Source organism: Pseudorasbora parva, chromosome 19, assembly GCF_024679245.1.
Source record: "Pseudorasbora parva isolate DD20220531a chromosome 19, ASM2467924v1, whole genome shotgun sequence".
Lineage (NCBI taxonomy): Eukaryota > Metazoa > Chordata > Actinopteri > Cypriniformes > Gobionidae > Pseudorasbora > Pseudorasbora parva.
In genome coordinates, this window is record NC_090190.1 from 25,091,160 (window position 1) to 25,109,652 (window position 18,493).

Sequence of the window (18,493 nt, forward strand, 5' to 3'; positions counted from 1 at the left end):
TATGTATCTCTACTTTTACTCAAGTAGTTGATTTGTGTGCTTCATCCTAAAACAACTGTGGATCATACATGTAATGACACAGTATTTAGAATCAAGGGTTCATAATCTTTTGAATTTTTATAAATTCACCAATTTTTTCGTCTTGTGGTCTATTTTCCCACAGTAGCTGTGTCTGCTATTGAGTTTCACTTGGTTAGCCCAAACATTATGTTTATAGTAACACATTCTTTAACAAGGACACTTATTTAAAATCTTGTCAATATTGTACTTCATCTTAACATTCTCTGCTGTTATTTTCTAGTATGGTTTGTCTGTATGTGTCAAGATTCCTGCAGCTTACCTGTTTGTGTGTGGCCTCCCTCACGTTGAGGATCTTTCCCCTGAGCGGAAACACTCCATATCGATCTCGCCCGATCACTCCTAAACCGGACACAGCCAGAGATTTGGCTGAATCTCCCTCAGTAAGGATCAGAGTGCACTCAGAAGAGTGTTTCCCCCCTACATGATGGTGCAAGACACAGAAGAATCAACTATTTTAAACACCACTTTCATATTTACAGTACTTTAAGAAGTAATTTGCCGAACAAAGAAGCTGCTACATTATACAATGTACTGAGCAAAACTGCAATTACCAAATGAAATATCAGTCAAAAAGTACTTTTTCTCTTTTTTTTTATTATAACATTATTTTTGACTATTAAACACATTTTCTGCACTACTTCAATCAAATACTACAATACAAATTACAAAAAACATTACTTTTTAACAGGAAGTGAGTGTTTCCACAAATAAGGCCTGGAGACATCAACACAGATGTTTTGTTGAAATCTGCAAGCGAGTTGTGTGTTTAGACCAAAGCCATATCAATGGCAGATATTTTTATGTATTTAATTAGCCACATCTGTTATTTTCTATAACTGATATCTGCAGCAACTTTCCATTTCTGACACTCACAAAGAAGAAAGGAAGTTGAACAGTATTTACATGTTTTCATTGTATTGTAATAGAAAAAATCTTAGAACACCTCTCCAGTCATCACAATAAAAGCTGATGGCATGTGAATGTTCATGTCCTCCTGCATTTTTGGAACTGTTTCCACCTGGTCACTTCCTGCGTTTTTACTGATTAGATAGCTATCTGATTTGTTTACACTGTTCCATTGTACACATGCCCAAATAAATGTGTCTCTGTAAAGGGAATATACACCCAATCCGCTTTATGCTAATTTGACAAATTTGAAATTTCACATCAACAAATGTAACAGATATTATCTGCATTTTATTTATCATCAGCTAATGTCAGGATCAAAGACAGCAATAGGAGAAGGAGCAGCATCGTCACTGGTAAGTTAATTTAGTCTCACTACTTTTATTGAAGATGATTATGTTTTGAGCTTCAGTATTCAACAGCAAACTTTTAGTTTTACCATTTTTGGAACCACCTCCTGAAGCAGTTTAAGTTATCAGATTTGAGTCTTGAAAGTGGTTAAGAGAGCATTTGCAGTTTAACTTATCAGAGAAAATATGACTGGGTGTAAACTAACCCTTTAACATTCTTTTCAAATTCGGATTAAAAAGAGTGTAGAACATAAGTATTGCTCCCAACATTCGTCTTTGTGAAAACATGCCTATAGGCTTAATTTCCTTCATGCTAAATATTATTTAGTTTCTTTTGATTTTGGAGTAAACATTTTAGTTTAGAATGAACTTTCCACAAAATTCTCACAAAAATATTTAAATAATACTGACATACATTAAGAATATTTAAGTAAAAGCATTCAATTAATGGATTTATCAAAGAAATAATCAACGGATTATTTAGTTATCAAAATAAACATTTGTTGCAGCCATAGTTCAATAACTGAATTATGATTATTCAGATTTAATGATGCAGATGAGCACCAAAACCATTTGATCTGTAGGGAATACAATAAACAGGAAGTGGAAGTACTTCAAAATATCTTCCAAAATTTACAACAGCACCATAAACTACAGTACAGAGAACGTTTTAAACTAGCTGATGTAATGTAAAGCCTTTAAAGCGCAAATAGCCTTTTGCCCTGAAACAAAGTGCTTTGCAAGGTTCATTTACCCATTGAGTGCCTTATAAACTAAAAACTGAACTTTTAGCTAAATTCATAGACAATACTAAGATTATATATATATATATATATATATTTATATATTTATATATATATAAATTATTGATTTTTGGTCCAAACTGCCATGTCCTAATGAGCATGATCTTTAAAAACTGCTGATATGGCTGTGGACAGCAGAAGAGAGTAAAGGGGTTTATCCATCATGAACTCACCAGCATCATTGGCGTCGTCTAGTTTGGGAATTCCTTTAATCTTGCTGTGTTTGACAGAGGAGCATTTCTTGTTCAGCTGTGTCTGAGCCTTAAACTTCACCCAGTTCAGAATGCTTTCCACAATACCACAGTTTGTGGCCTATGATGAAACAAATAACTAAGATATTACCACAACTCCATGGTTATTGAAGTTGGCATTAAATCAAAATATTTTTCTTAATACATGTTGCGCGCTGTCTTGTGCACAACTCATTGGTCAAAACTTCAGTTTCAAGCTGACTTTAATACATACAATAATTTTTGTTATGTCCAGAAGTTTTTGATAATGAAAGATAGTCTAAAATAAAAATGTAAACATTAAGTGTAACGTTTTACAGTTACAGTAAGTGCAAAATTTCGTATAAACTGTGAAACTGAAGCGATAGAGATAATCACACACTTACAGCTCTGATGAACTTCTCAGAGAGAGCACATTTGGAGCCAAAGCTTTTGGTCTGTAGAGTCATGTTCTCCTTGGTTTGGGAATCAAAGGTTGGGTTCTCAATAAGGGCATTAACAAATACCCACACATGGTTTTTAACCTGAAATATAAAAATATTTTCTTAGAACAGTTTAAACAGGTAAATCTTAGGAGATTCAGCATTTTAAAGGTGCACTATGCATTTTTTCCATCTGCAAGAGGGTGCCTATTCAAAACAAAGGCATAGTTTGATGACGACAAGTTTGAGTGCAGCATCTTAGGACGTGGTCTTCACCTCACTGCCGGTGGAAAAGAATCGGGATGTAACTCTGGCAAAAATCATGTTGATGGATGCGGTTATTAATGTTACTGTAGTATGAAGCAGAGCAGGACAGAGTGAGCAAGGCTGCATGAGCAATTGTTTAAAGAGATGGACAAAACACAACTCGCAAGCAGCAGGACTTTTATTATGACGGGACATTTCTACTTTTCTGGCCATGAGTTTGAGTTAACGTAGCTCTGTTTATAATATTAGATACATTTGAGTGTGTTGAAAATGATGTTATGACGTTACGCTGTGCATTATCATCTGCAGCTGCTATGACACTTGTTGGACACTGCTAAATGCTTCTGCCAAAAAAAACAAGGAAAACAGAGGGTAACGCAGATATTATGCAACTGACAGGCGACTCCCTCAGATACTATGCTCAGACGTCCCGACTCCTTTGTTAAAATAGCAATTTTCTCACAATTTACAAATAGTTGGAAACATTTTGGATATTGTAAGTACTCAACTGAACAAAATATATAACAATGGCCAAGTGGTTTTTGAATATTTTGCTGCAAAAATACTACATAGTGCACCTTTAAGAGACTGAAGCACATTTCCAAGTGTCTAAATAGATATTATATCATGTGAGTGTGTTGAGCATATATACCTGGAATGGTTTCACGGAGACTCCAGCTTTGTTCTTCTTCTTCACCACTTCAATCAGTTTCGCCACTATTTGGTCCACAACATAGTCAACATGTCTTCCTCCCTAAGATGTGACATAGCTCATGAGTTTTGCATAAGAACCATCTAAACAATAAAGGAATACTAGAAAACGCTTCGGTTACTTATGTAACCTCGGTTCCCTGAGAAGAGGGAACGAGTATTGCATTTATTCTAAACGCTATGGAGGATTTCCTTTCCTCGAGATTTTGAAGCACATTTTTATCTTAAAAATACCATGTAAAACGCAGTGCAGCTGCACAGCTCTCAGCAGGAGGCAGCTGCATGCTGATTGGCTGGTGTACTGCAACTGCAAGGAACCTATGGCAAAACAAGTACCAATCAGGTCCATCTAATAATCCCACCACAGGGGGCAGCAGAATTAGCATAGCCAGAGTTATAAAAAGGCCCTGTCTCACCAGGTTCGTCAGGTTAATCGACAGAAGCGACTCCCTGAGCAATAAAAGCACGGCAAGCAAACGCAATACTCGTCCCCTCTTTTCAGGGAACCGAGGTCACGTAAGTAAACAGAGCGTTCCCTTTCGAGAGTTCTCTCGTATTGCGTTTATGCTAAACGCTATGGGGGACCAATGCAAAACGCCGTGCTCACTTAACGGCTCGCTTGATAGCCTGGAGACACCATACCCAGGCCGTCCTGATTGGAGATATATATATATATTCTTCTCAGGTCCTATACAGGTCCTTCTCAAAAAAAATAGCATATTATGATAAAGTTCATTATTTTCCATAATCTAATGATAAAAATGAAACTTTCATATATTTTAGATTCATTGCACACCAACTGAAATATTTCAGGTCTTTTATTGTTTCAATACTAATGATTTTGGCATACAGCTCATGAAAACCCAAAATTCCTATCTCAAAAAATTAGCATATTTCATCCGACTAACAAAAGAAAAGTGTTTTTAATATAAAAAAAGTCAACCTTCAAATAATTATGTACAGTTATACACTCAATGGAAGCATGAAGTGCTCCAAAATCTCCTGATAGCTAGCTGCATTGAGCCTGCCCTTGATAAAACATGCTGACATGGCACCCTAGACCATCACTGACTGTGTGTACTTGAGACTGGACTTCAGGCATTTTGGCATTTCCTTCTCCCCAGTCTTCCTCCAGACTCTGGCACCTTGATTTCCGAATGACATGCAAAATTTGCTTTCATCTGAAAAAAGTACTTTGGACCACTGAGCAACAGTCCAGTGCTGCTTCTCTGTAGCCCAAAAGTGGCTTTACCTGGGGAATGCAGCATCTGTAGCCCATTTCCTGCACACGCCTGTGCACGGTGGCTCTGGATGTTTCTACTCCAGACTCAGTCCACTGCTTCTGCAGGTCCCCCAATGTCTGGAATCGGTCCTTCTCCGCAATCTTCCTCAGGTTCCGGTCACCTCTTCTCATTGTGCAGCGTTTTTTGCCACACTTTTTCCTTCACACAGACTTCCCACTGAGGTGCCTTGATACAGCACTCTGGGAACAGCCTATTCGTTCAGAAATATCTTTCTGTGTCTTACCCTCTCGCTTGAGGATGTCAATGATGGCCTTCTGGACAGCAGTCAGGTCGGCAGTCTTACCCATGATCGCGGTTTTGAGTAATGAACCAGGCTGGGAGTTTTTAAAAGCCTCAGGAATCTTTTGCAGGTCTTTAGAGTTAATTAAGCCCCTTTCACACTGCACGTCGGACCCGCAATATTCCCGGAACATTGCCGGGTCGCCTTCTGTGTGAAAGTAACCACGTCCCGGAATTGATTACCGAAATGAACCTGGGTCAGGGACCTAGTAACATTGCGGGATTCGACCCAGGACGAGCGCTGTGTGAACAAAATTCAAAACTAATGCCGCAACGTGTACGTAGTTATCGTGCGACTCCTAGAGCTTGTTTTTTCAATAATACAACCCTGCAGTGCCAGAAGAACTAGTCTGTAGAACTTTTAAACGCAGAGAGTGTTCGTATACAAAAGAAACTAAAATTAAACAAGCAGAAATGTTCACAAACTGGACACAAGTCGAGACCACGGAGCTCCTTACTATCCACGCTGAAGCTGAGATCGCTTGCCATTATATGTCACATCCGGATGTCACGTGTCAACTCGATCCGGGACCGTTACGGGTTGTGTGTGAAAGCGCACATATTACGATATTTCGCTGGCAGTGTGAATGGACCAAATCTAGCGGCCCGGTAACAAATGCCGGGTCGCATTAACTGTGTATTTGCCGGAATCGCAGTGTGAAAGGGGCTTTAGTTGATTCAGGTGATTAGGTTTATTGCTCGTTTAAAGAACCTTTTCATAATATGCTAATTTTTTGAGATAGGAATTTTAGGTTTTCATGAGCTGTATGCCAAAATCATCAGTATTAAAACAATAAAAGACTTGAAATATTTCAGTTGGAGTGCAATGAATCTAAAATATATCAAAGTTACATTTTTATCATTACATTATGGAAAATAATGAACCTTATCACAATATGCTACTTTTTTGAGAAGGACCTGTATTTAGGCCAGACAAAGTCGGGCCAAAGAATATTGAAAGACCAGATAGTTGAGTCATTTAAGGGATGTGTTTATGACTTATGTAATTATTTAACCCAGACCGGGTTATCGGGCCATAAGGGGTTAATATGTATTACAAAGCGAGAAGTCCAGCCTGTAAAACCTACAGGATAAAACCTGATAAAAGTGGACAGAGAGGGCCAGCCTGCCGCTGCACAGATATCATCCAGTGAAATGCCAGTAGACCAAGCTCACGACAAGGCCATGCCTCTAGTAGAATGGGCTTTGATGCCTATAGGGCAGCTGAGATCTTTAGACTCATAAGCCAGTGAGATAGCATCCACTATCCATCGTGATAAAGTCTGCTTTGTAACCGTGCACCTGCGGGTGCGGCCGCCAAAGCGCACAAAGAGCTGTTCAGTTAGCCTGAAAGCAGCGGAACTATGTATATTCAGCGCTCTATGTATATTCTCAGTGCTCTGGCAGAACAAAGCAAGTTAGCATCTTCCTCATCCAACGATGATGATAGTGTTGAAAGTGAAATTACCTGTACTCTGAACGGAGATGAGAGCACCTTAGGTACATATCCATGTCTTGGTTTGAGGATGACTTTAGAGTTGTTTGGCCCAAATTCCAGACAAGAGGCGTTCACTGAGAGTCATGCAGGTCGCCCGCCCACTTGATTAACTGATATAATCGCTAGCAGAAAAGCTGTCGAGTGATAGTAGCTTTAAGCTCACCGATTCAGAATGCCTGGCACATGAGTCGCTCTCAGCAAACTCAACCTGAGTATGTGCTCCGCCCATATTAGGACTTTTTCACCATCGCATGCAGACCAACGGATCTTAAGCTGCCCTGGCGATTTATATAGGCTACCACTGACCTGCTGTCTGTTCGGATCAGGACATGGTGGTGCTTTATAACTTCATAACAGTGCCCAAACTCACGCCCGTCTGATACCAGGTGGGATTTTTCCAAGGCGTCAGAGCCAAAACACAGCTGTGGTCTACCATGATTTGTAATCGGCACGAGAGCCATGCGTGAGCTGCCTGGAACACGGCAATACAGCCAGCGTTGGAGAGGGCGCATGTGTAACAGACCTAGTCTGAGGACTGGCACCGCCGAGGCCATGAGTCTCAACAGCCTCTGAAAGTGTTTGAGAAGAGTGTATACACCGGACCTGAGGAAAACCGCTCGGTTCCGAACAGAGAGCGTGCGCTGTGACGTCAGCCACATGTTCATCTGTAGTGAGTCTAACACTGTTCCCAGAAATGGAACATTCTGTGTGGTAGACAATGGGCTCTTTTCCACATTGATTCTGAGGCCCATTTCAAATGGTTGAGAAGCCAAGATTTGTGGTTCAATAACTGTATCTCTGATTGAGTTAATACATGCCAGTTATCTAGATAGTTTAGAATTCTCATTCTCTGAATTCTCAGTGGGGTTAACGCCACTTCCATGCACTTCGTAAACGTGCGGGGAGCCAGAGATAGATCAAAGGGTATATCTCAGATATTGGTAATTTTTGTAATTGGTAATGTATTGGTAATTGGTAACTTTCGAATTGGTAATTGGCGAACCTCAAGAATGGCCTGTGGTGGGGGGCTATTTGTATGTGGAAATAGGCATTCTCTAGATCTACAGTGAAGAACCAATCTCCCGGGCGAATGTGCGTGAGGATTTGTTTCATTTTCAACATTTTGAATGGGTGCTTCATAAGGGCCTTGTTCAGTTGTCTGAGATCTAGAATGGGCCTGAGACCACCGTCTTTTTTCGGGAAGTAGCGAATGTAAAAGCCTGACTCGCTTTGTGAGGGGTTTACAGCTTCCACCACCCCTTTCGATATTTCGGTTCGAACCACACTTGTGCCGCTTCTCACCGTTGTCTCTACCACAGGACAAAAGCACGGTGGTCTGCGAGCAAACTGTAGCGAGTAACCTTGTTCTATTATGTTCAACACCCATTTTGAAATGCCGGGAATGGCCTGCCAGGCCTCGACCTTCAAAGCCAGGGGCTGAATTAATTTGTGGGGCGAGTCGCTGGGTAACACTGGCCCGACAGTGTTGTGTTAAAGTGGCGCTTATCGGAGCGTGTTTGTTCATGGGCTCTGTGACTGCGAGAGAAGTGTTTACGGGAAATAGAATATTGGTGCTTGTGTACAGGCAAGCGCGTTTGTGTATGTGCTCATTGACTGTGACGATAATGTTTCCAGGCACCTGAGTGCAGGGGGCTGGGAAACATAGGGGTGTGATTGAGTGTGGCGGTACATGCTTTAATGCTGGCACACTGCCTACAGAGAAAAGACCCTTCTTGTGATTCATATGGGTCGCTGTGTAAACGTTTGTATACAGGTGAGCACGTTTGTTCACGGGCTCGTTGGCTATGTATGTATGCCCAGCCACCTGGTTGAAGAGAACTGGGGAACGTGTCAGAAGAGAGCATGGTGGTAAACCGGCCGAAGCAGGTATTATCCACCTTCTCTTTGTGCATCTGGCTAGGATGGCTTCGGCGGCTCGGGATTCGACACATTGCTGGGTCGAGGACCTTGACGCTGCGACGGTCCGAAGAACTCTTCACGAGGCGCGGGAACTAGACATTTGCAACAATGTCTCGGCTCTTTTGTGAGTGTGTAGCAACGGCAAAAACACGGATTGGAATAAATACATTATGCCGGATGGCTCAGCTGGAATACAGGCTGAAGGCAGAGAGTCCGCCGTCCTCAAGCTGCGGAGTTCCGCTGGGTGAGTGTCGATGTTAAAAGGGAGGTGAGTCTCTAAAGAAGAAATAATCTTACGAACCTGGTGAGACTGGTGGGTCTTTTATACCCCTGGCTATGCTAATTCTGCTGCCCCCTGTGGCGGGATTATTAGATGGACCTGATTGGTCCTTCCTGCCCAGCGGTCTCGCCATAGGTTCCCTGCAGTTGCAGCAACACAGCCAATCAGCACGCAGCTGCTTCCTGCTGAGAGCCGTGCAGCTGCACTGCATTTTACATGGTATAGGATATTAAAGGATATTCCCCATAGTGTTTAGCATAAATGCAAAACGAGAGAACTCTCGAAAGGGAACCCCCATTATAGCAAAGGTACTGAGCAGAGTATATAAACACAGAGTAGTGTTAATTGTGTCACATATTTTTAATTTAGTCTTAGTCTTGTGCTAAATGTTCTTGTTAGATTTAGTCATATTTAGTCATTCACATATTTTTTAGTTAGTCAATAGGGGTGTAACGGTACACAAATTCGTACAGAACCATTTCGGTACAGGGCTTTTGGTTCTGTGGACGTGTGTCCTCTAAAAGTTGCAACAAATTTCTTCCCCACTGCTATACTAAAACTGTGCGATTGGGGTCTGACATACCTGACATTAGATATAATTATACAAAGGTTTCAGTTAACTATTCATTTAGACAGCCAAATGGCAATTCTGAAAAATATGTGATCTCTAGTTTCAGGAATAAGTGTGTTTCAGAAACCTTGGTGGTGGCAATGCTGTTGACGAAGCTGATTTGCTGGAAGCCCTTTTCACTCATGGTAAGACAAACTTCCCAGCGCTCATTCACTGTCTCATTCACCACCTTTAGAGCGACTCCCGTCTCATCCAGTTTATCCTTCACATACAGATCCACATAACTGCGGAAACCATTCACCTGCAGCACGAAACACAAATACATGTCCATGAGAGACGATTAAAAATGTCTAGAAGCGTTTGTAAAAAGAAATGACAGGCCACTTACGGGTAGCTTCTTTCCATTGAGCATGACTTTAATACCCCTACAAGAGCCGGCCACATCATACGCCCTGCGTGTTAGCAGAGCCACAATGTCCTTGTCCAATTTCTCCATCTTGAATTTGGCCAGATCAGGCTGGAAGGTGACACATGTAAAGTCTTCCCCTTCAAAGTGTTTTATTTTCGCCTCACTGGTCTTTCCCATGTTCTCCTGCCATGTCTTTGGGAGAGATGGGAGGAGAAAAACTTTATGTAAATGTGTAAAACTTCAAGATAGCTGCTGTTTTATCACAACTGCAACATATTTCTCATATTCCAAATCACACTTCAGTAAAAAGGCTGTACCTGTTTGAAGCTGCGTTTGTACTCTTTGCAGGCTGTCTCCACTGTAAACTTTAGGCTGAATATGTTACACAGTTTAGCACCATATCCATTTCTGCCACCTGAAGAACATAAGATTGATGAGATACAATCAGCTGAAGACTCATCCTTAACCTGAACAAACAGCATTACTGCATCTAATTTGCATAAGACTACATGGTAATGACAAAAATCAAGTGTTGATTATTTCTCATGATAATATAATAGGGGTTATTCATAGCAACTAATGGAATTTATCGCATCAAAACAACAGAGCTATACTCACCACAAGCTTAGGGGGATTTATGACAATGATCTTTCGCCACTTTATGTGGTAATAATTGTATCTAGCACCAACTTTCACTAAAACGCTGAAGAAAATGAGAATGCAGCAACGTTGACAACCTGTTGCCCAAACCAAGAAAAATGTTTATTCAGCTACAGTGGGGCAAAAAAATGTATTTAGTCAGCCACTAATTGTGCATATGAGAGGCCTGTTATTTTCATCATATGTACACTTACTATGAGAGACAGAATGAGAAAAAAAATCCAGAAAATCACATTGTCTGAATTTTTTTTTATTCCACCCCATGCTTCACAGTAGGTGAACACTCCTCCAAACACAAGTTTATTTTGGTTTCATCTGACCATATGACATTCTCCCAATCCACTTCTGGATCATCTAAATGCTCTCTAGCAAACTTCAGATGGGCCCGGATATGTACTGGGTTAAGCACGGGGGCACGTCTGGTACTGCAGGATTTGAGTCCCTGGTGGCGTAGTGTAGGGTGGCTAACTGATGGTAGCATTTGTTACTTTGGTCCCAGCTCTCTGCAGGTCATTCACTAGGTCCCCCCCGTTTGCTTCTGGGATTTCTGCTCACAGTTCTTGTGATCATTTTGACACCATGGGGTGAGATCTTGCGTGGAGATCAAGAAAGATTATCAGTGGTCTTGTATGTCTTCCATTTTCTAATAATTGCTCCCACAGTAAATTTCTTCATACTAAGCTGCTTAAATATTGCAGATTCAGTCTTCCCAGCCTGGTGCAGGTCTACAATTTTGTATCTGGTGTCCTTTGAGTTGGAGTCTGACTGTTTGAGGTTGTGGTCAAGTGTCTTTTATACTGATAACAAGTTCAAACAGGTGCCATTAATATAGGTAACAAGTGGAGGACAGAGAAGCCTCTTAAAGTAGAAGTTACAGGTCTGTGAGAGCCAGAAATCTAGCTTTTTTTGTAGGTGGCCAAATACTTATTTTCCACCATAACTTGCAAATAAATTCTTTAAAAATCAGACAATGTGACTTTCTCATTCTGTCTCATGTTGAAGTGTGTTCATACCTATGATGAAAATTACACGCCTCTCTCATCTTTTTAAGTGGGAAAACTTCCACAATTGGAGGCTGACTAAATACTTTTTTGCCCCACTGTACCTAATTAGGGACATTCCATAGATTTCTATTCCTTTTATATACAGCTAGTTATAAATACTATAACTAAACTCGAACCCTGGCAGTTTTTTGTTTTTATATATATATAGTAGGTTTTTATTTTATTTTATTTTTTATGAATGGGAACTTGTCACGGTTCACGGGTTCATTGACTCGCCCTCGTGTGTTTGTTGTGAGGCGTGGTTAGGTTGAGCGCTTAGCATTATCTGCGTCAGCTGTGTGTCATTAGCGCTCTATTTAACGTGTGTGTTTGCGTGTCCTGTTTGTCAGTTCGTTGCAGCCGCTGGCCCGTTCTGGTCTCCGACTCTCTGCTCTCCAGCTTCCTAGCCAGTGTCCCCGAGGTTTCCGTATCTGCTCTAGGAGGATTGTTCTCTGCCTTCCCCTGCCCACTGTGGTCCCTGCTTTGCCAGCCTGCCTGTGCCTGTTTCAGTCTTCGCCGGCAGGCGAACCGACCTGCCCGAGTCTATCATATTCATCGGTGCGCTTGTCACCTGTTGTCACCAGTTATTCGCCGGTGCGCGAATCGAGACGGACTGTGATTGTATCTATTGAGATTGAGTTCGACTTTGCCGCATAGTGCTGGAGGTTCCTGAGTATCTACCTAATAAACTTCTTTGCACTTGCACTTGGGTCTTCTGCCTTTCTTCCAGGTTACCGAGCCTACTACCCAGATTCAACATCTCTCTGCACCCACTGCGCCACCCACACCGCCTGTCCCTCACCAACAACCATCCACGGGCGATCGACATGAGCCACGGATACCCACACCTGAAAGATACTCTGGTGAGCCTAATCTCTGTCGTGCATTTCTCACTAAGTGTGGCATATTTTTCTCGTTGCAACCTGTGACTTTTGGTTCAGAGGCGTCTGAAGTGGCCTTGGTCATGACGCTGCTATCCGGACGAGCGGCGTTGTGGGGGACAGCGGTGTGGGAGAACCGCCATCCCTGTTGTTCCACGTTCGCCAACCTATCCACCGAAATGAAGCAAGTATTCGACCGGGCAGTGGCGGGACGTGAAGCGGCCCGCCACCTCGCTGACCTACGCCAGGGGAAGAAACCTGTTTCTGATTACGTCATCGAATTCCACACCTTAGCGGCTGAGTGCAGCTGGAACGAGGAGGCGCAGTGGGACATGTTCCTGCATGGGCTGGCTGACCGCGTTCAGAAGAAGATATATACGCTGGAATTACCTAACAAGCTTGACAGGCTGATCGAGTTAGCACTACGAGTTGACGCTCGTTTACTACGACGGAGAGACCTGACACACCCTGTCCCAAGTTTTGAGTTCCGGGGATTTCCCAGCGGAGGAGAAGAGAATGCGGTCAGCCACACCTTCGATCACGAGCCCATGCAGGTGGGTAGGGCTCGGCTTTCCCGAGAGGAGAGACAACATCGGCGGGAGAGAGGATTGTGCATGTACTGTGGAGGATCGGAGCATTACCTAAAATCATGCCCAGTAAAAGACAGAGCCCGACAGTAGGAAGGAGGTTACTGTCGGGCGGGATGTCTTTGGACAAATCCTCATCAGCCACTCTCCTCTCGGTAAGACTGCAGTGGGCAGCGGGCGATCACAGCTGTCAGGCACTTGTCGACTCTGGGGCTGAGGGAAACATTTTGGACTATTCTGTGGCCAAGAAATTTAAGATTCCCATGTTTCCCCTGGAACGGACCATTGCTGTGCACTCTCTCGGCGGACAAAGCCTACCCGACATCACCCACAAGACGGGTATGCTCACCCTCATCACTTCCGGTAACCACGCCGAACAGACTTTTTTTTTTATTTCCAGATCCCCACTGGTTCCAGTTGTGTTGGGTCATCCCTGGCTAACCAAACACAGACCTAGGATTGAATGGGGACGAGGAACGGTTACGGAGTGGAGCAGAGAGTGTCATGCTGATTGTTTAGTGTCTGCTTGTCCGTCTGTTTCTTGTTCTGTGTTACAGGAGGAGACGGTGAACCTGTCTAACGTGCCAGAGGAATATCTCGACCTGAGGAGAGTGTTCAGTAAGTCCCGGGCTGCTTCTCTTCCTCCGCATCGTCCCTATGACTGTGCGATAGAGTTATTGCCAGGAACTTCTCCGCCCAAAGGCAGGTTATACTCTCTTTCCAACCCGGAGAGGGAGGTCATGGAGAAATATATTTCGGATTCTTTGGCGGCCGGGCTCATTCGCGCTTCCTCGTCCCCTGCCGGCGCCGGATTTTTTTCCGTGGGTAAGAAGGATGGCTCTCTGCGACCGTGTATTGACTACCGAGGGTTGAACAACATCACGGTAAAGAATACTTATCCTTTACCGCTGATGTCTTCAGCCTTCGAGCGGTTGCAGGGAGCATCCATATTCACGAAACTAGATCTGCGCAACGCTTATCATTTGGTCCGCATACGAGAGGGGGATGAGTGGAAAAAGGCTTTTAACACCCCCAGGGGACACTTTGAATATTTGGTCATGCCGTTCGGCCTGTCCAACTCCCCAGCCGTTTTTCAAGCACTCGTCAATGACGTGTTGAGAGACATGGTCGATCAGTTCATATATGTCTACCTGGACGATATATTGATATTTTCTTCTTCTCTCCAGGAACATGTTCAACACGTCAGACGAGTGCTCCAGAGGTTGCTTCAGAATGGACTTTTTGTCAAGGCGGAGAAGTGCTCGTTTCACGCACAGTCAGTTCCTTTTCTGGGTTACATCGTGTCGTCTGAGGGGCTGCGCATGGATCCTGACAAGATTAAGGCTGTGGTGGATTGGCCAATCCCAGATTCTCGTAAGGCCCTGCAGAGATTTCTGGGATTTGCTAATTTTTACCGGCGTTTTATTCGCAATTACAGCCAACTGGCCGCGCCTCTGATTGCCTTAACCTCCACCAAGACTGCGTTCAGGTGGTCTAATGCAGCCGAAACTGCATTTTCTAACCTGAAGAGCCGCTTTGTTTCGGCTCCCATCCTTGTAGCCCCTGATCCTTCACGTCAGTTTGTGGTGGAGGTTGACGCATCAGAGGTGGGGGTAGGTGCAGTGCTCTCCCAGCGCACCGCCGCGGACGATAAGATGCACCCATGCGCGTTTTTTTCTCATCGATTATCGACGGCCGAACGCAATTATGATATTGGTAACAGAGAGTTGTTGGCTGTAAAACTAGCATTGGAAGAATGGCGTCATTGGTTAGAGGGGTCGGGGGTACCTTTTATCATCTGGACCGATCATAAGAATCTGGAATACATCAGATCCGCCAAACGTTTGAACTCCAGGCAGGCTCGGTGGGCTCTTTTTTTCGGTCGTTTCGATTTTTCCCTTTCCTACCGTCCGGGTTCTAAGAACATCAAACCCGACGCGTTATCTCGTATCTTTGATTTTTCCGAAAGCCCGTCTACTCCCGAGTGCATTTTACCAGAGAGACTTGTTCTCTCTTCACTCACATGGGAGATCGAGTCGAAGGTCCGCACGGCCTTAGATGGGGTAACGCCTCCGCCCGGAGGTCCACCGAGCCGATTATTTGTACCGGAGGGATTACGGTCAGACGTTATTCGGTAGGGGAAACGATTCTGGTGGCCCCGTATGGCTCGTGACGTCCGAGATTTTGTCTTGGCTTGCTCGGTTTGCACTAGTGGTAAGACTTCCAATCGCCCCCCTGAAGGTCTTCTTCAACCGCTGCCTGTCCCTTCGAGACCCTGGTCCCACATTTCGCTAGATTTCGTCACTGGTCTCCCGCCATCTCAGGGCAATACGGTGGTTTTAACCGTAGTGGACCAATTCTCGAAGGCGGCACACTTTATTCCCTTGCCCAAATTACCGTCAGCCAAGGAGACAGCGGTTGCTGTCGTAGATCACGTCTTTCGTATCCATGGCCTCCCGATTGACGTGGTTTCCGACAGGGGATCTCAGTTTACTTCTAAATTTTGGAAGGAGTTTTGTAAATTATTGGGAGCGACTGTAAGCCTGTCATCTGTTTCATCCCCAGACTAACGGTCAGAGCGAGAGAGCCAATCAGGACCTTGAGAGAATGTTACGATGTAGAGTTACTCAGAATCCTTCCTCCTAGAGCCAACAACTTTCATGGGTTGAGTACGCGCATAACTCGTTACCAGTATCTTCCACAGGTCTTTCGCCTTTTGAGTGTAGTATAGGTTACCAACCACCATTATTTCCCAGTCTGGAATCCGAAGTCGCGGTTCCCTCCGCTCACGCCTTCATCCAGAGGTGTCGTCACACATGGAGAAGAGCCCGTGAGACTCTTCTTCAGGTGGGAGCGCGCACCAAGGCTCAGGCCGACCACCACCGGCTGAAACCTCCTGTATACGTTGTCGGTCAAAAAGTGTGGCTTTCTTCTAAGAACATTCCGCTCCGATCCGTCTGTAATAAGTTGGCACCCAAATTTATTGGCCCGTTTCCTGTCACTAAGATCCTTAGTCCAGTGACAGTTCGCCTCAAATTCCCTCCGGCGTACAGGAGAATTCATCCCGTTTCATGTGTCCAAAATCAAACACGTTATTCATTCTCAGACAAATTCCCCCCCCCCCCCCCCCCCCCCCCCCCCCCCCACGCGTCTTATAAATGGGGAACCAGCTTATTCGGTTCATCGTATTTTGGATGCTAGGCGGAGGGGACGAGGATTCCAGTACTTGGTGGATTGGGAGGGTTACGGTCCGGAGGAGAGAAGTTGCGTTCCTGCCAGGGACATCCTAGATCACTCCCTGATAGATGATTACAATCTACAGGTAGGTTCCTCTGGGGACGCCAGGAGGTGTCCGTAGGGGAGGGGGTACTGTCATGGTTCACGGGTTCATTGACTCGCCCTCGTGTGTTTGTTGTGAGGCGTGGTTAGGTTGAGCGCTGAGCATTATCAGCGTCAGCTGTGTGTCATTAGCGCTCTATTTAACGTGTGTGTTTGCGTGTCCTGTTTGTCAGTTCGTTGCAGGCGCTGGCCCGTTCTGGTCTCCGACTCTCTGCTCTCCGGCTTCCTAGCCAGTGTCCCCGAGGTTTCCGTATCTGCTCTAGGAGGATTGTTCTCTGCCTTCCCCTGCCCACTGTGGTCCCTGCTTTGCCAGCCTGCCTGTGCCTGTTTCAGTCTTCGCCGGCGCGCGAACTGACCTGCCCGAATCAATCATATTCACCGGTGCCCTTGTCACCTGTTGTCACCAGTTATTCGTCGGTGCGCGAATCGAGACGGACTGTGATTGTATCTATTGAGATTTAGTTCGACTTTGCCGCATAGTGCTGGAGGTTCCTGAGTATCTACCTAATAAACTTCTTTGCACTTGCACTTGGGTCTTCTGCCTTTCTTCCAGGTTTCCCTGACAGAACTTCCCAAAAGGGAGGTTTAGTCACTTCCACATTCAGATGTGTCTCCAAAATATGGTTAAGTAGGTACACATAGCATAGATACAAATAAATTCTATAAAATTCTAGTTAAATGCTACTTGAGGGTGTCAAAGTAACTGGATGATGATCCTGTAACTTTTTCTGTCACAAATATAATATTAATAAAAGCAGACTGCAGAACCTTTTACGGTCTTCACTTTATTCGGAATAGCTGTTGTTATATTAACATGACACACCATTTAAAGATTATTCCATTTAATTAATAATTTGTCACATAAGTCAAGTCAACTTTATTTATATAGCTGTGGCAAGGGGGGCGTGGTTCAGCGAGGTCTGCAGCGGGAGAGAGAGTCGCGGGACGAGCGGTAAGTGAGTGGGTTGGACGCAGATTAATAACACCTGTCTCTCGTTCCAGTAATGAGCGCGGAGAGGGTATAAGACATCGGTGGAACCGGAGACCGAGGAGAGAGAGAGGGACTGCTGACGCGACACACACACACACACACACACGGACATTGAGTTGTGAGACACGATGACCCGGAAGCGGAACGTTTCAACCGGAACCCAGAAGTGACTGAGAGAAATACACACTGGAAAAGAAGTGTGCAGAGTTTTTGTTATCAAATAAAGAGTGTCAGCAGTCAAGCCGACCCCCCTTGTCCTCTTCCTTCCTCACAAAACGAACTTTATCACAATAGCGCTTTCACAATGGCAATTGTTTCGTTTTTTTACGAAACATTACTAAAATCAAAATAACTTATTTAATGGACATAAGATAAAACTAACAATGATATGTTGTATTTCTTAAATAACATTAACAAAAACATAATACTTTCTGTAACAAATATAGCTAGCTAGCTAAATCTTAGTTAATGCACTATATAATGAGACCTTATTGTAATGTGTTACCTGTTGTTTTGTTATAGCCTAATTATTTTGCATTGTAATCTGTTTGAAAATGTTACTTTTATATGTTTGGTGTGTGTGTGTGTGTGTGTGTGTGTGTGTGTGTGTGTGTGTGTGTGTGTGTGTGTGTGTGTGTGTGTGTGTGTGTGTGTGTGTGTGTGTGTGTGTGTGTGTGTGTGTGTGTGTGTGTGTGTGTGTGTGTGTGTGTGTGTGTGTGTGTGAGAGAGAGAGAGAGAGAGAGAGAGAGAGAGAGAGATTTCTTTTGGAATAAACCTTTTGCTGCATCTGGATTCTCACTTATCATCCTTCCTGCATGTATGTAGCACTTAGAATATAACGTAATCTTCCAGAGTGAGTCAGCTTCTTTTCAGTATTTTGTACTGCTTCCTATCTGTAGTGCAAAAGATCATGTTGATAAATAGGTTTATAATGCATTTTTGTCTCACACTGTGTTCAGCA

At 43.9% G+C, this 18,493-nt stretch overlaps 1 protein-coding gene across 2 annotated transcripts in view; it reads right to left on the reverse strand.

Moving 5' to 3' along the window:
* The window catches only part of top2b (DNA topoisomerase II beta), a 162,703-nt gene that overhangs the window by 105,620 nt on the left and 38,590 nt on the right, over positions 1 to 18,493 (reverse strand). For both annotated transcript variants that reach the window (XM_067426450.1, XM_067426449.1), the window contains exons 6-12: positions 10,349 to 10,446; positions 10,011 to 10,223; positions 9,750 to 9,923; positions 3,712 to 3,813; positions 2,757 to 2,894; positions 2,314 to 2,452; positions 341 to 498 (exon numbers count right to left, since the gene is read on the reverse strand). In XM_067426450.1, the coding sequence (XP_067282551.1) occupies positions 341 to 498; positions 2,314 to 2,452; positions 2,757 to 2,894; positions 3,712 to 3,813; positions 9,750 to 9,923; positions 10,011 to 10,223; positions 10,349 to 10,446 (1,022 nt within the window). The remainder of the gene's footprint in view (positions 1 to 340; positions 499 to 2,313; positions 2,453 to 2,756; positions 2,895 to 3,711; positions 3,814 to 9,749; positions 9,924 to 10,010; positions 10,224 to 10,348; positions 10,447 to 18,493) is intronic.